This window comes from Parambassis ranga, chromosome 21 (assembly GCF_900634625.1).
Source record: "Parambassis ranga chromosome 21, fParRan2.1, whole genome shotgun sequence".
Taxonomy (NCBI): domain Eukaryota; kingdom Metazoa; phylum Chordata; class Actinopteri; family Ambassidae; genus Parambassis; species Parambassis ranga.
Window position 1 is genome coordinate 21,100,100 of NC_041041.1, and position 20,761 is coordinate 21,120,860.

A 20,761-nucleotide genomic window follows, 5' to 3' on the forward strand; every position below is an offset into this window, starting at 1 on the left:
TCATATTTTTGTACCTAGTCATTAGAGGTACGCCTGCAGTGTGAGCCGGAGGACGTCATCTCTCCATCAGAAAACGAAAACAATCCCTGCTTCTCAGAACTCGGCTCCCACTCACCCCAAACCCACCACCAACATCCAGCCAGCCCCGGAAGCAGGACACCAGAGGGCAACAAAGACAGTGTCCCCTGTCTTAAGTAAGACCTTCACTGCAAACTTGCAAAACTTTGAAGCATCCCTTCCCCTCTTCCTCACTACGTGCCTTATGTTTTCATAATCTCTCTTTGGTTTTAGGGTGAAGGACCGGGTGGTCCGGGTCCCTCCTGGCTACCAGTCTGAGCTGGTCATCCAGCTGCTCTGGGTTGATGGAGAACCACCGCAACAGATCACCAGCCTGGACATCAACTCCGCCTATGGCTTGTAAGTCAAGACAACAATCACAGCACATTAAAAAAGAAATAAATCAGACAGCACAAAGCACACTGAGGTCACACCGTAGAGACCGCATGTAAATTGCTGCTTTATTTATAGCTTTATCCCAGCATGAGGGGATAGTTTGGATATGCTTATAACTTAAACCCCTAGAAAACACACTGAGTCTAAACAACGCAGCATGTGTGTGTGTGTGTGTGTGTGTGCATATTTCTGCCCATCTGTCAGTGTGCATCTGTGTTTCCATCAAGCTGTCTTTCAATCAATAGAAACAGGGCTTTCTAAATAAAATCTAAATCAAATCAGTGAGGTCTGGAGGCTTTGACTTGGTTTTTTTGTATTTCTCTGATCTTGGGGTAAATTTGCTGGGACGTCTACTCCTGTGAAGATTGACAACTGTCTTTAATCTTTTCCAGTTTGATGTGCAGCAACAGTTGCTTCCCTAACACCATTGTTTTATGTCTTTCTCTCTTGGCGTTGTGTTAAAGAGGGGGTGCAAACTTTTAAACATGACTCCATTGAAATAGCATCCTCTAATCAGATTTCCTGAATAAGTGAATGAGTATTACCATAGCAACAAGAAGCGGGGACGCTTTTTTGTCTATTTATGTCACTTTTCCTTTGTGAGTCATTTTAATTTGTACTTGTGTAATAGTTCGTTTCATTAAACTTTTTTTGTAAGTGATTACACTTGCAGAGACTTTACATGACTCTCTGTGCTCACAGGTCTTTAAGGGCACTTGTATGGCTCCCCTGTGAATAGAGGCTCTGCTGGCAGAATCCCATAAAATCACAGCTCCTTTTTAAATTTCTCTCTGTGGGTCAAGGCAGCAGCATCATTTGAATTCCTCCTCTAAAGCTATTCACAGCTTGAACGGAATTGCAGAGATTGATTTATTTAGTGGTATTCTCTTTTGCCGGCTCTTTCACACGTACAAAGGAAACACACACATAGACTCACTCCCATTTAGAGTCAGACAAAAGAAAAAGATTTTTCCTTCACTTTTGTGTATAATGTACTTAAAAACTCTACTTATTATTATTGGTGTGGGCAGAATATAATATCAGGATGACATTGACATGTTAAAGGAAGAAAAGTGCACATAGGTGTGTGCATAGCTAAAGGTCTTTCTCATCACTGAAGGTGGCACAAAGGGTCGACAGATATAGGTTTTTCAGGGCTCATACTGATCATCCCTAATCTAGGAGAACAATGTATAATTACACAAAAGCTTAACACAAAACTTTGCTGAGGCTTATGTATAATTCACAGAGCCTTTTAACATTACAAAAGCAGGAACCAAATGTTGTGTAGTGTCATTGGAGGGATTGCTAGGCATGCTTGTCATCACAGACATACAACATTAGGTCATGTTGTTTTTTAACCTGGAATGTGGGTTATTTATGGCAACCTCAGCCTTAATTTACTTTTGTGGCATTGGTACAGCACTGCGGGCCTTCATGTGGCCCTGATGAAATGGTTCTGACATTGCTAACACAACAAGAGTACACTGACTGTGGCTGTGCAAAAAAAAAATGCGTTTTAAAATATTTTAATAAACATAAAAATGACCAATACTGATTATCATAAAACAAATATTACAACAAATGGGCCGATAATAATTTTACAAACATTCATCATATGATCCCACAATCACTGATGACCCAGAGTAACATGATATTTTTTGGTGATCTATGATTGTTTCCCTGTTGTGTGTTTTAGCTCATATTAAGTGCTAATTCCTCTGAAAGGGTGTAAAAGGGTTTGTACCCCCCACTGCCTTGCACTCTCCGTGTGTGTGTGTGACAATGTATTTTTTCAAACATATAATCATGGTGTGGAAATTGTTGTTTACATAAAGTACATGGCTAAAAGCCCCATTTTTTCACTTGGTAAAATGTACAAATTAGAGGAAATTCTGTGAATGCTGTTTATACAACCTGCATTGTCTGACCAGTCATGTAAAGCGAGGCAGACTTCTGGGTGGACAACAGAAAGCTACAGATTTGTGTCTGATAGAGTTGTTTGTTGCCTGATGCCTTCATCTGCAGAGAGTTAACAGGTGTCAGCTGGGCTTTTGGGAATTGGAGAGATGATATTAAAAAAGAAAAAGAAAAATCACAGCAGTATTTGGAGTGTTAGATCAACACAGGTTTTTGTTGATAGTAATTACACTGAAATGTCACACTTAATTTCATAGTGTGACACGTTGCACCTTTAATGTCAACAAAAACAAGCTGATGGAGTCAATTTTGCCAACAGTGCATGTCTTTGTGTATCTGATCTTGCTCTTTGTGTTTTGCAGGTTGGCGTTCGGGAACTGTAACGGCCTGGCCATAGTGGACTACTTGCAGAAGACAGTCCTGTTGTGTATGTCTACGCTCGATCTGTACGGAGCCACCGACCCCTATCAGCGCCTTACACGTTCCCCCCGTAGGAACAGACAGTCCACCTCAGGTAGCACAAACACAATAGTAATCACCCCGCATCCACACAATAGGGTGCTGGAACGCAATCATCACACCCACACTACTGTCTCATCTACTCTCTAGTATTCTGTGCTCTCCTCTGTTTCTTCTTTTAAAGGTTAGGCTAATCTGTCAGACAAACTGATTCACATAATCTGAAAACAACTCTGTAGATGGTGTCATTATGGCTCCTGTATTTTTAATCAATGCTTAAATGCCACTAATAATGATTAATATGTGAGAAATAAAAAAAGGTTGGAGTCAAAAGGAACAGCAAATTTAAATGCAAGAGGTTAGACAAACTAATCCAAAGAGGCGTGCAAAGACCGAAGCAAAACCGAAAAAAAATCAATAAGGCAACAACTGTGGTCAAATAAAACCACAGATGAACTAAGAATAGTTTGTGAGAATGCTTCCTAAAGAGGCAAAAAGAGAAAAACACACTATGTATACAGGAGGGGATCAACAGCACTGTGGAGACACTAGAGGAGTTTCAAAATATAATGGAAACAGGAAGTCATGCCCCTCTCTGGTGAGTGCCAGGGGGTCTCAATTATGAAAACAGATGAGTGATGTAGAGATATTAATTATTGTAATATTAATTAATTAATTAATTATTAATTTGTCAGTTTATTTAGTAATAATAATGTAAACTGTTGAAGATCTTTTTGAGATCTATTTCTAAAGGCACACTAATTGTAGATTACATCTATATTAGATGTTATTAAATTTATTTAAAAAAAATATATATTTTGCGTGAAATAAAATGCTTGGCTACTTTCCTTCTGCAAACTCATTTATGTGCTACATTTGACAGGTAGCATGAGTATTGCATAAATGCAACAATCAGCCGTAACATGAGGACTAACAGCTGCAGTGAATAACAGTGATTAATTATTCAGGTAAAACATGAGGATTTGAGCAACTTCGAGAAGAACCACATTATGGTGGCCTAGATGTGTGTGTGTGTGATGAGTGTGGGCAGCTCTTCTAAGGTGTGGCCATTTGCAGTGGTTAGTACCTATCAGAAGAGCGAAAAGTGGAGGCTGAAGTTCTCCTGTTGTCAACTGCTGAATAAGTTCCTGCTGGTTTTTGATAGAAAGCTATCAGAACACAGTGCAACACGGTACCCAGGGTGTAACAATGTTATGGATGGTTGTGTACAGACACTACTTTTCGGTTAAAAAATTGATTTGGTCTTTACACATAAAGAAATAATAATGTGTAATACATCTGGCCCCTTGAATATTACTGAATTCAAGTGTAGTTAGGAGGGAATACTACATTTGCTAGTGTCTGGTGTCCATCTATCTATTGTCAGGCTCCTCCAAAGATTGAGATTTTTGAGAACGTAACTCTCTCTATATGGTCTTATAGTGGTGAACGGATAACGGATGATCCAATGAATCCAAAGTCATGAAAACAATGGCAGAGAAATGTCTTCATCGTCTCTGTGATGTCACTGCCCCCCACTGTCTTAGGTGTGCTAAAAACTAACAGTCTCCCCCACAACAGCTTCACAGCCTCACAAATATGAAGCCTAAATATCGCAATTTCCCCCTAGTGGCTCGCCACTGTATAGGTAATGATCTATCAACACCGACAGCGGCTACAACATGACAGGCATCTGGCTCTCATAGTGTCGGCCAAGAACAATTGTGCCTCTTGGACAATGTAGTTGATGACCCCTGACTTAGATTACTTGCCAAACATTAGCTATGGAGCTAATAAGCAAGTAATATTTTGGTAGATTCACAGTGAGCGTGTATGCAGTTAAACTGCTTTTTTACTTTGTGCTGCTGGGCTTAAAATGATGCCACAGTCAGTGTGTGTGTGTGTGTGTGTGTGTGTTGCACAGACAACCTCCTGCTGTGAGCTGCATGTGTGAACACACACAATGTCCAAACCTAATTCTCTAAGACTTTAATGTGTGAAAAGCCTTACATCTGTTGCACAAGCAAGGACTGAGTGAATAAAGTTATGCAAATGTTATCATCTTTCAGTATGGAAAGGAAAGGCATTAGTAAGCAACTTCATGTTCACAGCTCTGAGTGAATATATTACAAATATTTTCTCAATAAGGGATGTGTAAATAATAAACTGAAATGTAAAATCAGATCCAACAAATGTAACATTGACCAGAACACATCTTTTTATTGCCAAGCAAAAATAAATTATATGTATAAACTTAAAATCTTTTCCATCGTAATCAGAAAATAGATATTTGTGTAATCCGGCAACTTAAAAGGTAAATATAGAAATAATAGGCTATGGCATTACACTGTTTCTCTCCTCTTTCTCTGTCACACCATAACATACAGACACAAAAACACCTCCATGTCAGTATGCCCGTCACACACCTGCACTGGGATATGAAGTGCATGTCAACAGGTCTTGCGTCACTTTACATTGGCATATTTATGCATGTCGTCATTTGATTTCTCTGTGCATCCTGTTTCTGCTTGAGCACAGATCTGTAGTCAAAAGCCACAGAGGTTATGTTGTACTTCCTGACCCCTGCCCCCCTTTCTCTGCTACTAATCTTGTCTGCTGATGGTCTCTGAAGCATTTTTTTTTATTTCTACCTATGTTGCTATAAAAGTATCCAACCCCATCACAGTTTTTACTTGACCTTAAACTAACCTCTTAATATTTTAGATGACTCAAGTTCTTGCTGGTTTTTAAGGTACTTTTTTTCTATTACATAATTCCCTCAAGTGTAGCTGAAAATATTTCACAGGTACTCAGTAATGTCAAGGTAGATGACTTCGCACTTTGGAGTCATCTTATTTATATATATATGCTGTTACACAAGGCTTTTATTGACACAATCTTTTGCTGTTGGGTCTTTAAAATCAATTTGAAAGGAAAAATAGAAGTGGACTCTTTTCTTTCTTTCTTTCTTTGCACCCCAGGTGGTGATGTTCTGGTCTCAAGCACCTCAAACTAGCTGTGTCACCACACGCATATATATGTGTACACTATAAGCAGTGGTGTTATGAAAGTTTGTGAATCCCTGAGAATTTTCTGTATGTATGCAGAAATATGACTTGAAATATCATATGTTTGTTTTGTTTGTTTTTATAATAGACACAGAGAACACAATCAAACAAATGAAACAGAAATATTGGTCATTTATTTAGGAAAATTATACAATCACATATGAGTGGAAAAAGTATGTCTTATATTAGCAGTTTTCATCCATTGAGATGAAAACCAGGTGTCGTTGAGAAAGTTACTGCTCTCCAAAAAGGACACTGCTACCTATGTAGAGTTTGCTAAAACAATCAAGTGGACAAGCCAGAGGGCTGCTGGGAAAAGGGATATCTAAAACAAAAATAGAATTCTTTGTACAAAGTATAGATTCTAGCATACGAACCTTATCCCATCTCCAAGGCATGGTGGTGGTAGTATGATGCTTTGGGCCTATTGCTACATGTTAGCCAGGACATTTTGTGATTATTGATGGAAGTATGAGTTCCAAATTATACTAGTGAATTCTAAAGGATAATGTATGGACATCTGTCTGTGAGCTAAATCTAAAGACAAAGTGGGTCATGCAGCACAATGACCCCAACAAAAGAATGGTTCAAGAGGAACAAAGTTTCATCTTTTGGAAGTCGATGTTATTACCTTAATCCAATTAAAATGTTAAAGCAAGCAGTTAATGTGAGGAAAGCCACAAACATCTCAGTCTTGAAGCTGTTCTGTACTGAGGAATGGGCTATAGGGCTTATCCCAGCTATCTATGGGCTAGAGACAGGGTCCCCTTGGACAGGTCACCAGTCCATCACAGAGTTAGTATTGGATTATTTTCCTAAAATAATAAATGTCTAAGTATAATATTTCTGTCTCATCGGGACTTGTGTTTGAAAATCTGATGATGATGATGTAAGTCATATTTTTGCAGAAACAGAGAAAGTTCTAAAGGTCTCTGAACTTTCAAGCACTCAATATATATATACACTATGTCAATCCATTTTCTGATGCTTAATTATAAAAACAATTGTGTTTCCTGGTTGTAGTACACAACACACAAATGCAGTGATGCAACAGGAGATGTACTGTCCTGTTGCCGTGTTAGTAACCGTGTTTTCCCTGCTAACACAGTGGCAAATGACCAATCACGTCAGCATATCTGGGGTTTGCTGGAGTAGCGGGTATATCTTTGTCTGTCCTCCCCTGACACTAACTCAGTTGCTGCTTGCTCTCACTTTCTTTTCCACTCTTAAGCCTGTGTGTTCTTCTCTCCCCCTCCTCTCTCACCCCCCCCCCAATCCTTCCTTCCTAACATTCCTTCATGCCTTTCTCTACCACTTCTCTCTCTCTCTTTTCTCTTTTGCCCTTTGAATTTCCACCTCCAATTCTCACTCTTGTTTCTTCCCACAACCTTTCCTTCCTTCTTTTCTCCCCAATCCTCTTCCCACCTTTTTGGTGACTCTGTGGCTGCTGGTGTGGGCATGTGGGGCCTGCCTGACAGAGTTTTGCATGCGCGGCCTGTCTAGCTTTTATTCAGATTCAAAGAAAAGGATCCGTACATCCTATCAGAGTAAGTCGGGCCTTCCTGAAGGCTGGGGGGGGGCACTGTGTGTGTGTGTGTTTGTGTGCAGGTGGGATTTGGAGGGGAGGGGGGTAGGAAAGGTGGGTCACTGTCTTCTTGCAAAGACAATGGAGATGATTTGTAAAAGGACAAACTATTGAAATGATTGGAATAAAACTTGTTGTTAGGGTGTGTGCAATATACAGAACTTGCCCTATTCCAGTCATGTCTATCAGTATGTCCTTTGCAGTCTGTTGAGCCTGTTAAATATTATTTGATCTATGCGATGTATATTTTAACTGAGTTGGGTGAATAAAGCCTTGTTCATGAATTGGGCCAACTGAAACTCTAATTCTTTTAGTTGAATTCTTAATTTTACACAACAATAAATGTTTTATCTGAGTTCCTTTCAAAGTTTGTAGTCGTTAGTAAAGCCATGTGTGATTTAATGAAAGGAAATTAATGTTAGGAAGGCTTGGAGGAACCTTTGACTGAAGACAAATAATTAAATTAATCCAAGTTTTTTGGACTGTGACAGACTCACCGAAGCTATTAATAAATCTATAATGAACCCAGCTTAAACACTCCACATTTGCAGTCAGACTAAAAGGAACGAGAAACTTTTGGCAGGTTTTTTTTTCAAAACCTTCCTGCCTGTGCTTGTTGCATGTGATCCGATTGGATTTGTGTTTGTTCCGTGTTGTATTTTTGACTGGAAATACCAATCGTCAAGTGATTTGCACTACATACTTTACATACTAAAATTTTAATGCAAAACTGTTCAAACGTTAGTACCTCCTCCCTCAATTTTTTTCAAATAAAATCTTACTGCGTCCCCCCTTACTGCTTCTATAGGATAATTAGGTGAGCTGCAGCAGGTGCTGCTGATCATCAGCCCTATATGGATTGATCTACATCAGGTGTGCAGACCTCTATAAGAGAAAAAAATAAAAACAGTTCCAAACTATTTGGATTTGTAGACTGTGAAATGATCAGAGAAATACATAAAAAAAACAAGAGCTACATGTCAGAGCCTACAGACCTCACTGAGCATGCTCAGGGTTAATGTGACAGCACAAATAGAAGAACACTGAACAAGTACAGTTAGTTTGAAGGGTTACCAGGAGAAAGACTCTTCTGTCTATAAAGCACATGGAAGCAGGACTGAGGTTCACTAAACTGCATCTGAACAAAGAACAACACGTGTGGAATATGTCCTATGGACACATTAGACCAAAGTAGAGTTGTTTGGTCTTAATGATCACCAACATGTCTGCTGAAAACCAAACACAACATTTCAACAGAAACACCTCATGCACACTGTCAAGCACGGTGGTGGAGGGCTGATGGTTTGGGCTTGTTTTGCGGACACAGGACCTTAAGAGTGCTGTGCATTAAGTAAATGGCCAAAAACCTCAACGAACTGAAGCAATGTTGTGAATAAGAATGGACCAAAACAGTAAAAACACTCTGTTGTACTTGTCTAATGCTAAGACTCACTGCAATCAATGTTATTGTACTTTTACACTAAACATAGAATTAATAGTGCAGCTACTAACCTTTGAACATGACTCTATAAATGTTTAACATACAGTAGTGCAGATCACATCAGGAATCAGGCCCTCTGCTCCTGGAAGACAAAACTCTTTGGTGAATCCTATAATGTCTATAAGAGTAAAATATAAAGAGCAGACATGAGAAGCCAAAGATTTTAGCTCTTCCTTTGAGTTTTGTGTGGCTGAACTTGATCGCTTAGTCTGACACTGTTAAATCTTCCTGCTCTCTCTGCTCCCATTGGCTGCTGCAGGCCTTACTGAACTCACTGACAACCAGCAGTCTGTCGACATGGAGAGAAGCAAGTCGCCCACTTCAGGTAACCTGCTCTCTCACACACACACTCACACACATGCACCAAATTCCTGGTATGCTGATGTCTTGTGATCGCCACAGTGGAACTTTGCTGGGATGCTGTTGTCTTTAAACTCTGAATTACAGCCTGTGATCACTTCATTTATCACCAGAGCATCTTCACTTCATGAGAATGACAGCTGTGTGACATGGCATCTGAGGTTCAGTGTTATATTGATTCTTGGTTCTATCTGTCTTGGTTCTATCTGATGCATTTTGTCACCTGCTGGGTTTTCCAATGTCATTGTGTTTTTTTGCTAAGGTAAGAAAGCCACTCTTCATCTTGTCTTCCTCTCTTCTTTATGCTTTTTTGTCATATTTACAGGACCTTGAACTCATGTTCATACCAGCTGGTATCTGTGGTTAATGTGACAATAATCTTTTATATCTTTACACAATCAAGGCTTTTATGTCATATGGTGTGTTGCAGTGCTTGACTTGCTTTCTGAGATCTTGATGGTGCAATGAAGCCAATGCTGCAAATGTCTGTATTTATATTCATAATTTTTTTAAGGTGCATCGACTGTCAGGATTAACAGTAACACAGTATTGGATATTATATTGGAATCATTGCATTGGCATTGGTAAGCCAGTGGAGGTGTAGTAATACAATAGAAGAGAATGGTTTTACTGTTCTTAGAATAGGCGTTTGGACAGTCGCTATGTGTGGCAGTGAGCTTGACAATCTTTGCACAGCACAGGTAGAGAATGAAATTCATAAACAACAATAATCTCGCATATACAGGATTTCTCTGTGGAGTGGTTGGGTGTACTCTCTCAGATTGAATGAGGAGTTGAGTCTCTGCTCCTTCACATTGAGAGGAGCCGGTTGTTGAAATAGTTGGTGCATCTGGTCACCACCCAGGGGGCCCTTGGTGCCTCCGTTTAGAGGTTTACCATGTATAGTTGTCCGGGTGTAGACCCGCAAAGCCAACCAAGGACCCGCTGGAGGTGATTACATGTTATGACTAGCTTCCAAGCAGCTCATGTCCCCCTTAGGAGACGCTGGAGGAGGAAGCTGCAGGAGCCCGGAAGGTCTGATCATCTGCTCTCCCGCTGTTGTAACCACAACCCTGATGCACTAAGCCATTTGGAGGATATATGGATGGATTATTTTCTTTTGGTTTCCACTAACACCTCTTCGTGGGGTGCCAAAATATACTTTACGGAGGAAAAACCTTTACTTGTTGAAGTCTGTGTGGATGGAGACAAAGAAACATGCAAAGGGTGCACAGAAAGTGAGAGATGAGAACATTTCGCAGCAGGTGCTTTTGTATCTGCCATGGGAAAACACCATCTCAGCAAATTCCAAACTTAAAGGTCAAACACAGAGTGTGTGTAAGCATGCAAATATGTGCCAAGTACGCACACTGTGTCCTGTTTGCTTCATAAGGCTTCAACTAAAGATAGTAATACCGTGTGTTTGGGTCACAATCCTCCTCTAACAGTATCAGGGCAGACCTGAAATTAATCTGGCTTGATGGCCAATTTGTGCTTTTCGGTGAACAGAGGAACCATCTTTTTTTAAATCTCCAGAAATAGTAGGCAGTCTGTTGGACGGTCTTTTTAACTCTTTGCAATTACACGAGTTTTTTAAGAAACATGACGTTGAAGCGGACGGTGGACAGTGAAGCAAACACACAGGACTATGGTTGATCAAGATGTCTTTAGCTGGCGAGTTCTAGTGCATGGAATTGAACTATTGTGTGCAAATATTCAATTATTATATTTTGATGTGTTTTCCAGACAGCTGCCTGCCATCCTAACAGGGTATCAGCCCAGCTGGCCCATGTGTTGGCCTTTAAATGGCTTATTTTGTCCCCTCAGTGGAGACAATGTGTCATGGGAAAAGCTTCCAGAGTCTCAGTAACACACACACTTTCTTTTTCTGCTAATAACCTGCATTCCTTACAGGGAGGGGTGTGCGAGCTCTGCTTTAGGGACCTCGTATTGTATACCAAAGAAACATTTTTTTTCCGATCAGGTGACTCTCAGTTTCAAATTAGAGGAGACCCTGGAGCCAAATCAGAATACACTGAAGGGATCATCTCTATCTGTTGTAGCCAGGGAATACCTCAGGTTCAGTCAAGAAGACATGGCTTGGTGGTGAATGAGTAACTGTGCAGCAGCATTTCAGTCAAAAGCAGAGTTGTGAGGTAAAGAAGTTGTGCTGAAAAAATAAAAACAAGTAATGCTTATTGGCACCCACACTAAAAACATAGAAGCATAGCTGAAAAGCATGACTCTACGCTGACTCAGAGGTCAGCTACTGAGTTGTTTGGCTTTCAGAATAGCTGCTTTCTGATGGAAAACATTGCTAAAAGGTGATATGCTGATGTAGAGTCTCAGTCATCCAGGCAGTGTTATTATCCAAGAGCTTGAAGCAGGGCACGTAAACTTGTAGAGTTCCTTTGGGACATTATTCTTTGGGATCCAATCACATATAGACCTGTATTCCATGCCGAAACAGACTTTTGAAGCATCTAGGAACTCTACAATATATATACCATATCTCTGGTACTTTTACCCTCTGCATGGTGTAAGATTAACTAAATTATCTGTTTGAATGCTAAGAACAGTACAAGCTGAAACATTTGAATGACTGCTCATAAAAGGTGATGTGTATACAATGATACATATTTTTTTTAAATATGATTGGCTCTGAAAGGAATCAGAGTGCAAATTAGATAAATAGAATTTTCTCCTACAAGATCCAATAGTTTTAAGCCCCTGGGTCTTTCCAATCAGGAAACGCTGCATAAAAGACAGACTCTGACAGCATAGAAGATGTTTTGTCCATTTCCACTGCATTATGGAAACAACAGAGTGACAGACAATACACAGAAATAGGTATTCCCATACCGGGAGTTGAACCCGGGCCACCTGGGTGAAAACCAGGAATCCTAACCGCTAGACCATATGGGACCCTGTATATAGTGCCTCACACACATGCACTGCATGAAAATATTTCCTGAACAGATTAATAACTTCATAAAATAATTGTAAATTATAAATGATCCCACATATGAAGTGATCAGATACACAGTTTATCAGCTGCAGTGAAATCATGTGTTGAACAGCTGTTTTATCAGAGCAGTTTAATTCACACGCCATTGCTTCTGGAGTAACTGTGGACAGGCAATGTGCAGATGATGTGTATACAATTTAAATATGTTATATATTTTACATATATAACATATTTATTTACCTTATATGTTGTTTTGCATTAAAAAAATAAGACTAAGATTATATTTTACATATTTATAAATATGATTTTGTATAATATTTTATTTCATGAATCACATTTTGTGACTTTAGGTGAAATAAATGACTAGTTTTCCCATCAGAGGTTTCATCACACCCTTATTTCTCACAGCTTTGTTTGCTTTTCAGGAACTTTGCGTAGTCGTTTACAATTTGTTTCATCAGCAAGTACACTTTTCCTGTTTCCTCTTTTGATATTGTCCAAGATGCTTTTTAATTTGTTCCCACACATGTTCTCCCAGGCGTGCCTGAAAGAGAGAGAGAGAGAGAGAGAGAGAGCCTCCTTCAAGGAGAGCAGAATAACAGAACCAGGACAAGATGTTCTTTTTGCTGTCATGGCAGGGAGTTTTTGAGCATTGTGATGTGGACAATGTCATGGCCATTCTGTCCCATTACAGGCCTGCCATTTGTTAATTAAAGAGAGACGGAGGAGGGGGAGAAATACGGCGAGATGGATAAAAAGGACAGGGACAGCTATGGCACGACGCAGTGTGATCAAGTGTCTGATTCACTTTAACATTTACCCAGAGGGTAACATGCTAAATGTTAATTATGAGTCAGTTGAAGTCAGGGTGATTCAGATTACCTTGTAGATTAAAAACTATTTGATATAAATGCAGGAGTGCTTTGTTAAAAGTGGTCATGCCCGCACAGCTGTGTTGTGCCTGGCAGAGGAAGAGTTCATGGTTTGTTTCCTCCAGCTGAATATCAGCTTCCACCCTTCTCTGAGGCCATTAGAGGCTGTCTGGCTGTCCCTGGCACACCAGGTGTGCTGTGTCTCTTCAAGGCCATATACTGACTGTGGACAGCTTATTAAGGAAGCCAGCTATCGTCCTGACTCACCCTGTGTGTCAATAACCGCTAGCATCTCTGTCTCTTTTTTTCCCTCCTCTTCACACATCACTCCCTCTATTTTTTCCTGACCTTTTTTTCTGTCTTTCTTTTGTCATTAGGCCCAGTAATTGGACCTTCTCCTGCCTGAAAACTTTCTTCTTTCGCGTTGTCTTCTCTTTTTTTATGTCCTGAGGTCTGTAGTTTTGGGTTTGGGGTTATGTGTTAGATCCCCTTCTGGGAACTTAATGCCATATGTAGCCATAGCAGAGCTTACTTGACCAAGCACTTTCAAAAGATGGACTAACAAGATGAACACCAGTGATCAGAGCCTGACCCAGCAAGGTATATTTAGCAGTGGGCACCTAAAGGGAGACTTGAGGCTGAAATGTTGAAATGTTCATCCAACACGAGGTTTGGTAAGACTTCAACATAAAACTCACTACAAACATTCAACTTAACCCAGCTCGTCCACTAAATCAGAAGGATTTACAAAAATATGATTAACCTTAACCTTAAAATATGAAATAACATCATACAATTAAATTAGCAACATACATGAGAACAATGTAAATGTCATTTGTGCTCTTTAATTATCTATGTTGATATTATGTTGAATAATTGATGAGCACTAATAATTTCTAATTAATAAACTAATAAAACACAAAGTCAAGTTTGTGCACAATTTTGTTTTATATGACCTGAATAGAGTTACAACAAAAATAAGGTGTCAACCAGGAACTTCGTTTTTTGGATTTTTTCATTAATATTATAGCCTACATTTAAATCTTTTAGTAACAGTAATGAACTTATTTATTAAAAGTAAGTAGCCTCCATCTTGCAAGCTCCTGATTGGTCACTTAAGTCACCTTTGTTCCTCTGATGCTCACCTGAACTTCATCAGGTCTTCACAATGTCTATATGCAGAAGTGCACTGGGCTGCTGCCAGCTGATTGGCTGATTGGGGTTTTCTCTCTAATGAGCAGTTGAATGGGTGGAGCTTCTAAAGTGGCCACACTGAGTGTATGTGTGCAAATACATAGCTGAGATGTACACACACTTTTCCCTAAACTGCGCTTTTTTAATGGATTTTTGTTTGAGTTGCTGCCATCTGATTGGCTGATTAGTGTGTAGTAGTAGTTGTGGTAATAAGCTGTTGCACAGGTGTTCCTAAGTGGTCAAAGTGGTCAGCAAGTGTGCATCCCTCACACATCAAATGTCAAACAAAGTTTCAGTTAGTTTTAATTAGTGCTTGTCACCAAACAACTGCACAGATCTCGATATCTGCAGCACTCCTGATGATCTGTTTGTTGTGCACACGCCAATTTTTTGTACTAATATACAGTATTAAAAGTGTATCATTCTTGCTGTTAAACAATATGTTAAAACAGTCATGGGTGTATTGTTAGAATTAATATTATTGAGACTTATTGAGACTTTATTTATGCTTTAACGTCCATGATTGGATGACATTGGGCAATACAACCATATGCTCCATAAGCATAACATTTTGTCATATCTGGATCCATGGGATTTATCATCATTGACCATGTGGTACTTTTCATGAGGACGTGTTGGCACACATTTTTGGTTGAGCTCTAGAATCTTCTGTGTAGAAACATACTGTATGTCTATATTTGGAGCAGTGCAAGTGTTATGGCTTTGAGATCAAGCCTTGTCATACTCTTGAATGATGAATGAATGTCTGCTTAGCTTTGGAGTTGTTAAAGTCCTCTGTCGGCGTTCCAAATGGTTCCACTTGGTCACATCTTTGCAATCAGAGGTTTTCAATGGTAACTTGTTTGATAACTGTATGAATGCATGACCTAGAGGACAGAAACAGTAGTCTTTGTGTTGTTATGTAGAAGTAGTGGTGGTGCCTGTGTGTGGTAAAAGTAGCAGTAGTAGTAGCAGTAGTCATGTTGCCAAAACAAAAAAGAAACATCTGTGTATCATATTGCTGGTTGAATGGTCATATTCTTCCTATTAACCCTTTTGTTTTCAACATCAATTGTTTCCTGTCTTATTACCTGCGAGTCTTTCTTCTCCCCAGTTCACCCAATGTGTTTGTCTCTCCCCTGTTGCCCTGAAAAGTCTGTGTCTGTTCTGTTGGATCTCCCGTTCCAGTTCATTACCCAACCTCCCTTCACAATGACCCACGCGTCCTGCCAGAGCCTGTGGCCAGTCTGAGAGCCAGCCACTGCAGTCCAGTCTTTTACTTACTGGACAATGGTAAGAGGAGGGATGTCTCATGGATATCGGCCTCTTCACATGGACACCTGCTTGTGTTTGTGATCGTTTTGTTTGTTATTTGCTTTTAATGTATTGTGTCGGCGATGATGATGCAACAAGTGAGGGACGGAGGATGATTTAGTTTTCAGAGCAGGTGGTTGGTTGGATGTTTGCACCTTGCATGCTAGCTCTGCTTCCACACTGTGAGCAACACTATTAGGGAGACACCAGGGGACAATTCATGCACATGTACAAAAATGCAGGAAATCGCCTTTTTGTCTTGTTTTTGTTTGTTTATTTACTTCCTTGTTCAACTATGTTTCATACAAAAACATGATTTCTCTTACTTGTGCAAGGATAAACCTCTTGGCTTAGATGTTAGCAACGAGAAAGACTACATTGCAGAAATAATAATAGAGTAAAATATTGCACACATACTATAAATTATATTTAAATTTTCATCATGCATCACCACGATTGGTTAGAACAGGATGACCCGTCAACCAAGTTGCTTGCAGTGTAACCAAGCTCACAGGGACTGAGCAGACTGTCCGCGGCTTCTTCATCAGTGTGTTCCATGCTTTTGTGCAGACGACTGCCGGTGTCTATTTGCCCCCCCAGCTTCAGTGGGGTTGTGATTGTTTGTCGTGTTTGTGCGTCAAATCTGGGCTTTGACCTCAGATCCTCCATCGTTTTGGTAATGCTGCGAGGCAGACTGGGTGCCTGTAGGGAAGAGGAAGGGGTCGTATTCCACAGCCAGGATACTTCTCCTCACTCATCAGTAGCCTCTAACACTTCATTCTCTGTGACATTAATCATGGTGGCGTCTCCACTGGGATCACACATCTTTGCCACTAAAATCATGCAGTGGCGCTCAGAGCCTCTTTCACTGTCTCCTCCTGGCTGTGTGTGTGTGTGTCAGTAAACTCACAATCTTATCTTGTTGTCCTCTCAGCTAACAATTCATCATTGTCTTGTCCCTTAACTAACTGCATGGTGCCCACGTATGTGGCCGCTTGCAGAGCTGATGAATATGACTTCAGCTTGCTTATGTGCTTATCAGTGTTTATCTGTGTTTTAGTCCTGCACTAGACCCACTTGGGATGTCAGCACTCTAAACATTACTATAAATCAGTCCAATAGCATTCCCTAAAAAAAAAATACAACAACACAGCATTTTATGTTTTTGTATGACATTTTGTCTCTATTATCAGTGAAAATACAGACAGTAACCAAGAGAAGTGAGGTGACCACCATGCACGCTCACTCGTGCATGTTGTCTGTACAGAAAGATACAACCATTAGCTTGAGGCGAGCGCCCAAGGAAAATGTTTTATCTTTCCGGGGAAGGAACAAGGCACCTACCGGGGTCACAGAAACAAACCTTTAAGACGCCACCAAGCACGGAGTAGGAAAATATTTTCCCAGGTTTGCAGGGAGCAACATTTCCATCATGGAGGTGGTAATGAACGTGAGTGCTGAGGTCACCAATTTGTGACTAATCCAACATAAAATGTTGTTGTTCATATGTTTTATTGTACTGTAACATAAACAAAGTACCACAAACACAAACACTATATAAAATGTATTATAATAATATGAGGTTTGCTTAGTTGAGCAAAGTTTGTGGCCTAAGGAAGAAGGCTGCTTTTGGTTTCTTATGTGGCTGTTTCGTGAAAATGCTGAAACCTGCTTATTAATGCAGGAAAAAAAGCTAGAAAGTAAAGGAGTCTTTTCCTAACCCTAACAGAGAATAAGGTCTAAATATATGCAGGTGTAAAATTTTGCATGTTAGTTTATATAATATATTTATATATTATATTATATGCAATGTCCCCATTGTGGGACTAATAAAGGTTTCTTAATCTTAATATAAAAGTAAATGTATTTGTGTGATGACCACAGGAAATCCTCAGAAATATGGGGCTTTGGTGTAGTATGTAACCAGTGAAGTAAATGGCCTGGTACCAGCAGTCACCTCCATTCAGGTTTTCAGTTAGACCCCTGCTGCAGAAGAGTGGGGCCATAGACTTCAAGGAAGTGGTCCACGGAAGCCATCATCACTGTCAAAATGATGATGATCCATGAGCTCCTTCTTCATCTTAGAGGGAAGCAGAAATTGAATCTGAAGCTCTGCTATTACCACATTGGCAGTGGCAAGTGTTAAAATAATTCAAACGAGTGAGTGCAGTACTGTTGTTTTGTACCAGACTGTAATCATGTTTATTTTCACTGTAAAGTTGGACATTTTAACATGGGAGTCTATGGGATTGACCCACTTTTAGAGCCAAAAACTGCAGTCTATTTCTACCTTAGGCCACAAACGTATCAACCCAAATTGCTGCTGTGGTTAAAAAAAAAAAAATCTCTCTGTAATGAATGGTAATAGATGCAGTGTTCACTTGGTTATAGTTCATTTCACGGTGAGCAACCCTTTGGCTCCCCGTGCCACACTCACCTGTTTATTTAAGATTAAAATACATTTTTATGAAGCGTTGATACAGCCACTGAGCTATTCGGCAGAGGAACCATCTGTGTGTACCTGGTTTATTAAGAGAACATTTTTTTCCTGTCATTCTGTCATGAACACACTGCCCATGTGTATGGTTGCAGCAGCAGCAGCAGCATCTGGTCACTATGGTTTATTATGAAGCTCATCTGTTACCTCATTAGCAACACTAATCCAGAAGGCTGCAATTGTTCCTGGAAAAATGGAAACAGAAATTAAATGATTGAAAAAATTCAATTAGAGCACGGTAACACTACAATTTCCTCTGCTATAATAGAAATTTTCCCTCAATATGACCTTTGATACCGAGCCACAAACACAGTCCTTCACAGTAAATGGTAAACACTGGATCATGGTACACCAGAATGTATTGTTTCCTTAGCCTCCATAAAACTCCTCTGCTAATACTCTTCTTCTGTGGTGCTTATAGCAGAAGGATTGAAACCATTCATTTATTCCAAAATCCAAAACACACACTGACATGACCAGAATGCCAATTCATGGTCATGCTGTTCTCCTCGTGGTCATGAAATTTATATTCAGACGTCATGTAAACACCATCCTTTGTCTTCCACATGTCAGATTAATCATTCAGCACAGAGAAACAATGACACGTTGCCTTTTTTGTTTCTGAAAGGGGGGGGGACTGACTCATGACACCACAAGTTCGACCTTTGCAGTTCTCTGCAAATGCTTGCAAAATGTTCTGACCAGTTATTTAATTTGCCTCCTGTGTCTGTATTGTTTCGTGTTTTTGTTTTGGTTGTTTTTGTAGCGACACCTTGTGGAGGTGTCACCTTGTTTATTTGTACTTCCATGTCAGACATCCCAGGCCTAAGACTTCCAGATTTTATATCCAAAATAGAGTTAAAATCTTAAGAAAAAAAAATCTATTGGCTGTCACTGATCCCATAGAAATAGCAGGGACATGGGAGAGGCCTGGGACAAGCATGGAACATGCATTTTGAAATATGCCTGCCATGCACCACTTTGCATGATTTTTTTATGTTTTTTGTTTTTTTTCATTTGAGCAAAATCCATTGAGTTTTGTTTTGCACTTCTTTCATTTTTTAAAGGGGGGTGGGGGGTTATTTTTATTTATTTTATTTTATTTGAAGGGATTAACTGGTGCTTTGTTTCCTATGCTTTTGTTTCAGTAAAGGGGCCCGGCAGAAAGTTAAGTCTGCCAACAGATCTTAAGACTGATCTTGGTACGGTAGGCGAAAGCCAGCAGTTTATTTTTTTTTAACCTGATTTCCTTTTTGAATCATTTACTTTCTGCTTTTGTCATGATTTCTATACTTTTTATGTTGCTTTTTTAATTTTATTTTTGTGTTTATTTAAGTCTCACTCAAACTTTCTTCTTTCAGTTTCCTTGCCACTCTCTCTCCTCCTGTTCAACCAGCCCATGAGACTGTCGGCCTGACGTGTTTCGTCCATTTTGCCCCTTTTGGTGTATTTTCATTTACAAATCTTATTCCGTATTTGTCTCTCTTCTACATTTTGCAAGTGTTTCTAAAGGTGATTTGTAACTCATGCCCATATTTAAATCTGAGGCTTTCTATCGCTTCATCATGATTGGACCATCTTCTGATTTTTACGCAACCTTTTCCTCCATTGACAGCCTTGCTCTGCAGTATTGGATCACCCACTTACCTTTTCTCATTGTTACTGGACCATTTCTCTCTTAAACAGTCTTTCCTCCATTTTGACTGGATCATCCGAGCGTCCCCACCCCCTCAACCACCCCCATCAATCTCTAACTGCATACACATCACAGTCTCAGGTTTCCCTTCGCTCTCCTTCTGCAGTGTCACACATGCTGTTCCCCTCTGCTTTTCTAACACAAAATGTGCCAGTGACCACTTATCTTTGTGACTTGCATTATTTAATATTTTTTTTCTTTATGTGACAGGTATAAATACTAATGCTTTGTTTTCTGCAGTAGTAGGTGTGGAAATAAATGCCATGTAGTTACTTCTTTCACCAAATAATGGCTCCCAAAATAACATATGATTATGTCAGTATGAACACAAATTGGTGTGTCGCTTTTTTTTGTGCACACACACAAATCGGCCATTTTCTCCCAGTACAAAATAGGGGTGGTGACGAATTAGAACATAAATGGTTAAGGTAAACCACCAAAAAACAGGGTAAGGTTGTAGGTTGTCACGAAACGTATGAAAACCTAACATTAGGCTGATATTTTGGTCCTTAAAACTGGAACGTGTGCGTATTTTTGCTGCAGCACTAAGTGTTTATGAGGGACAGGACTTATCACTATGGTAGCCATAATGATGATGGCAGTTTTTATCTTTACCTATGCCTTCACACTTGTTTTTAATGCCTAACCCTAACCAGGATTGAAAACAAATATTAACAGCAGGTGAAAACACAAAAGTTCACTGTGTTTCAAACAATGATTGTTGTTGGGGGTGCCAACCATGCAGAAGCTGTGAGATGTATCGATATTAACCTTTTTTTGGTAATGTACAAAACAGAATTTCAGTTAAAATGCATTAGTTTGAAATTTGAGCTGTCTCTCATGAAAAAAGGATGACTTGTGTTAGTGTGCACAA

The 20,761-nt window shown here is 39.7% G+C and overlaps 1 protein-coding gene and 1 non-coding gene across 3 annotated transcripts in view; one reads left to right on the plus strand and one right to left on the minus strand.

The window, feature by feature from the left end:
• The window catches only part of stxbp5l (syntaxin binding protein 5L), a 160,573-nt gene that overhangs the window by 118,470 nt on the left and 21,342 nt on the right, over window positions 1–20,761 (plus strand). Inside the window, exons 16-22 of one of the 2 annotated variants that reach the window (XM_028394267.1) lie at window positions 19–194; window positions 292–417; window positions 2,736–2,887; window positions 7,379–7,447; window positions 9,246–9,311; window positions 15,569–15,673; window positions 19,340–19,393. In XM_028394267.1, the coding sequence (XP_028250068.1) occupies window positions 19–194; window positions 292–417; window positions 2,736–2,887; window positions 7,379–7,447; window positions 9,246–9,311; window positions 15,569–15,673; window positions 19,340–19,393 (748 nt within the window). The remainder of the gene's footprint in view (window positions 1–18; window positions 195–291; window positions 418–2,735; window positions 2,888–7,378; window positions 7,448–9,245; window positions 9,312–15,568; window positions 15,674–19,339; window positions 19,394–20,761) is intronic. The other variant, XM_028394268.1, reaches the window with a different exon arrangement.
• On the minus strand, window positions 12,200–12,271 carry trnae-uuc (transfer RNA glutamic acid (anticodon UUC)). The gene has a single exon. It is a non-coding gene; the product is annotated as a tRNA-Glu (tRNA).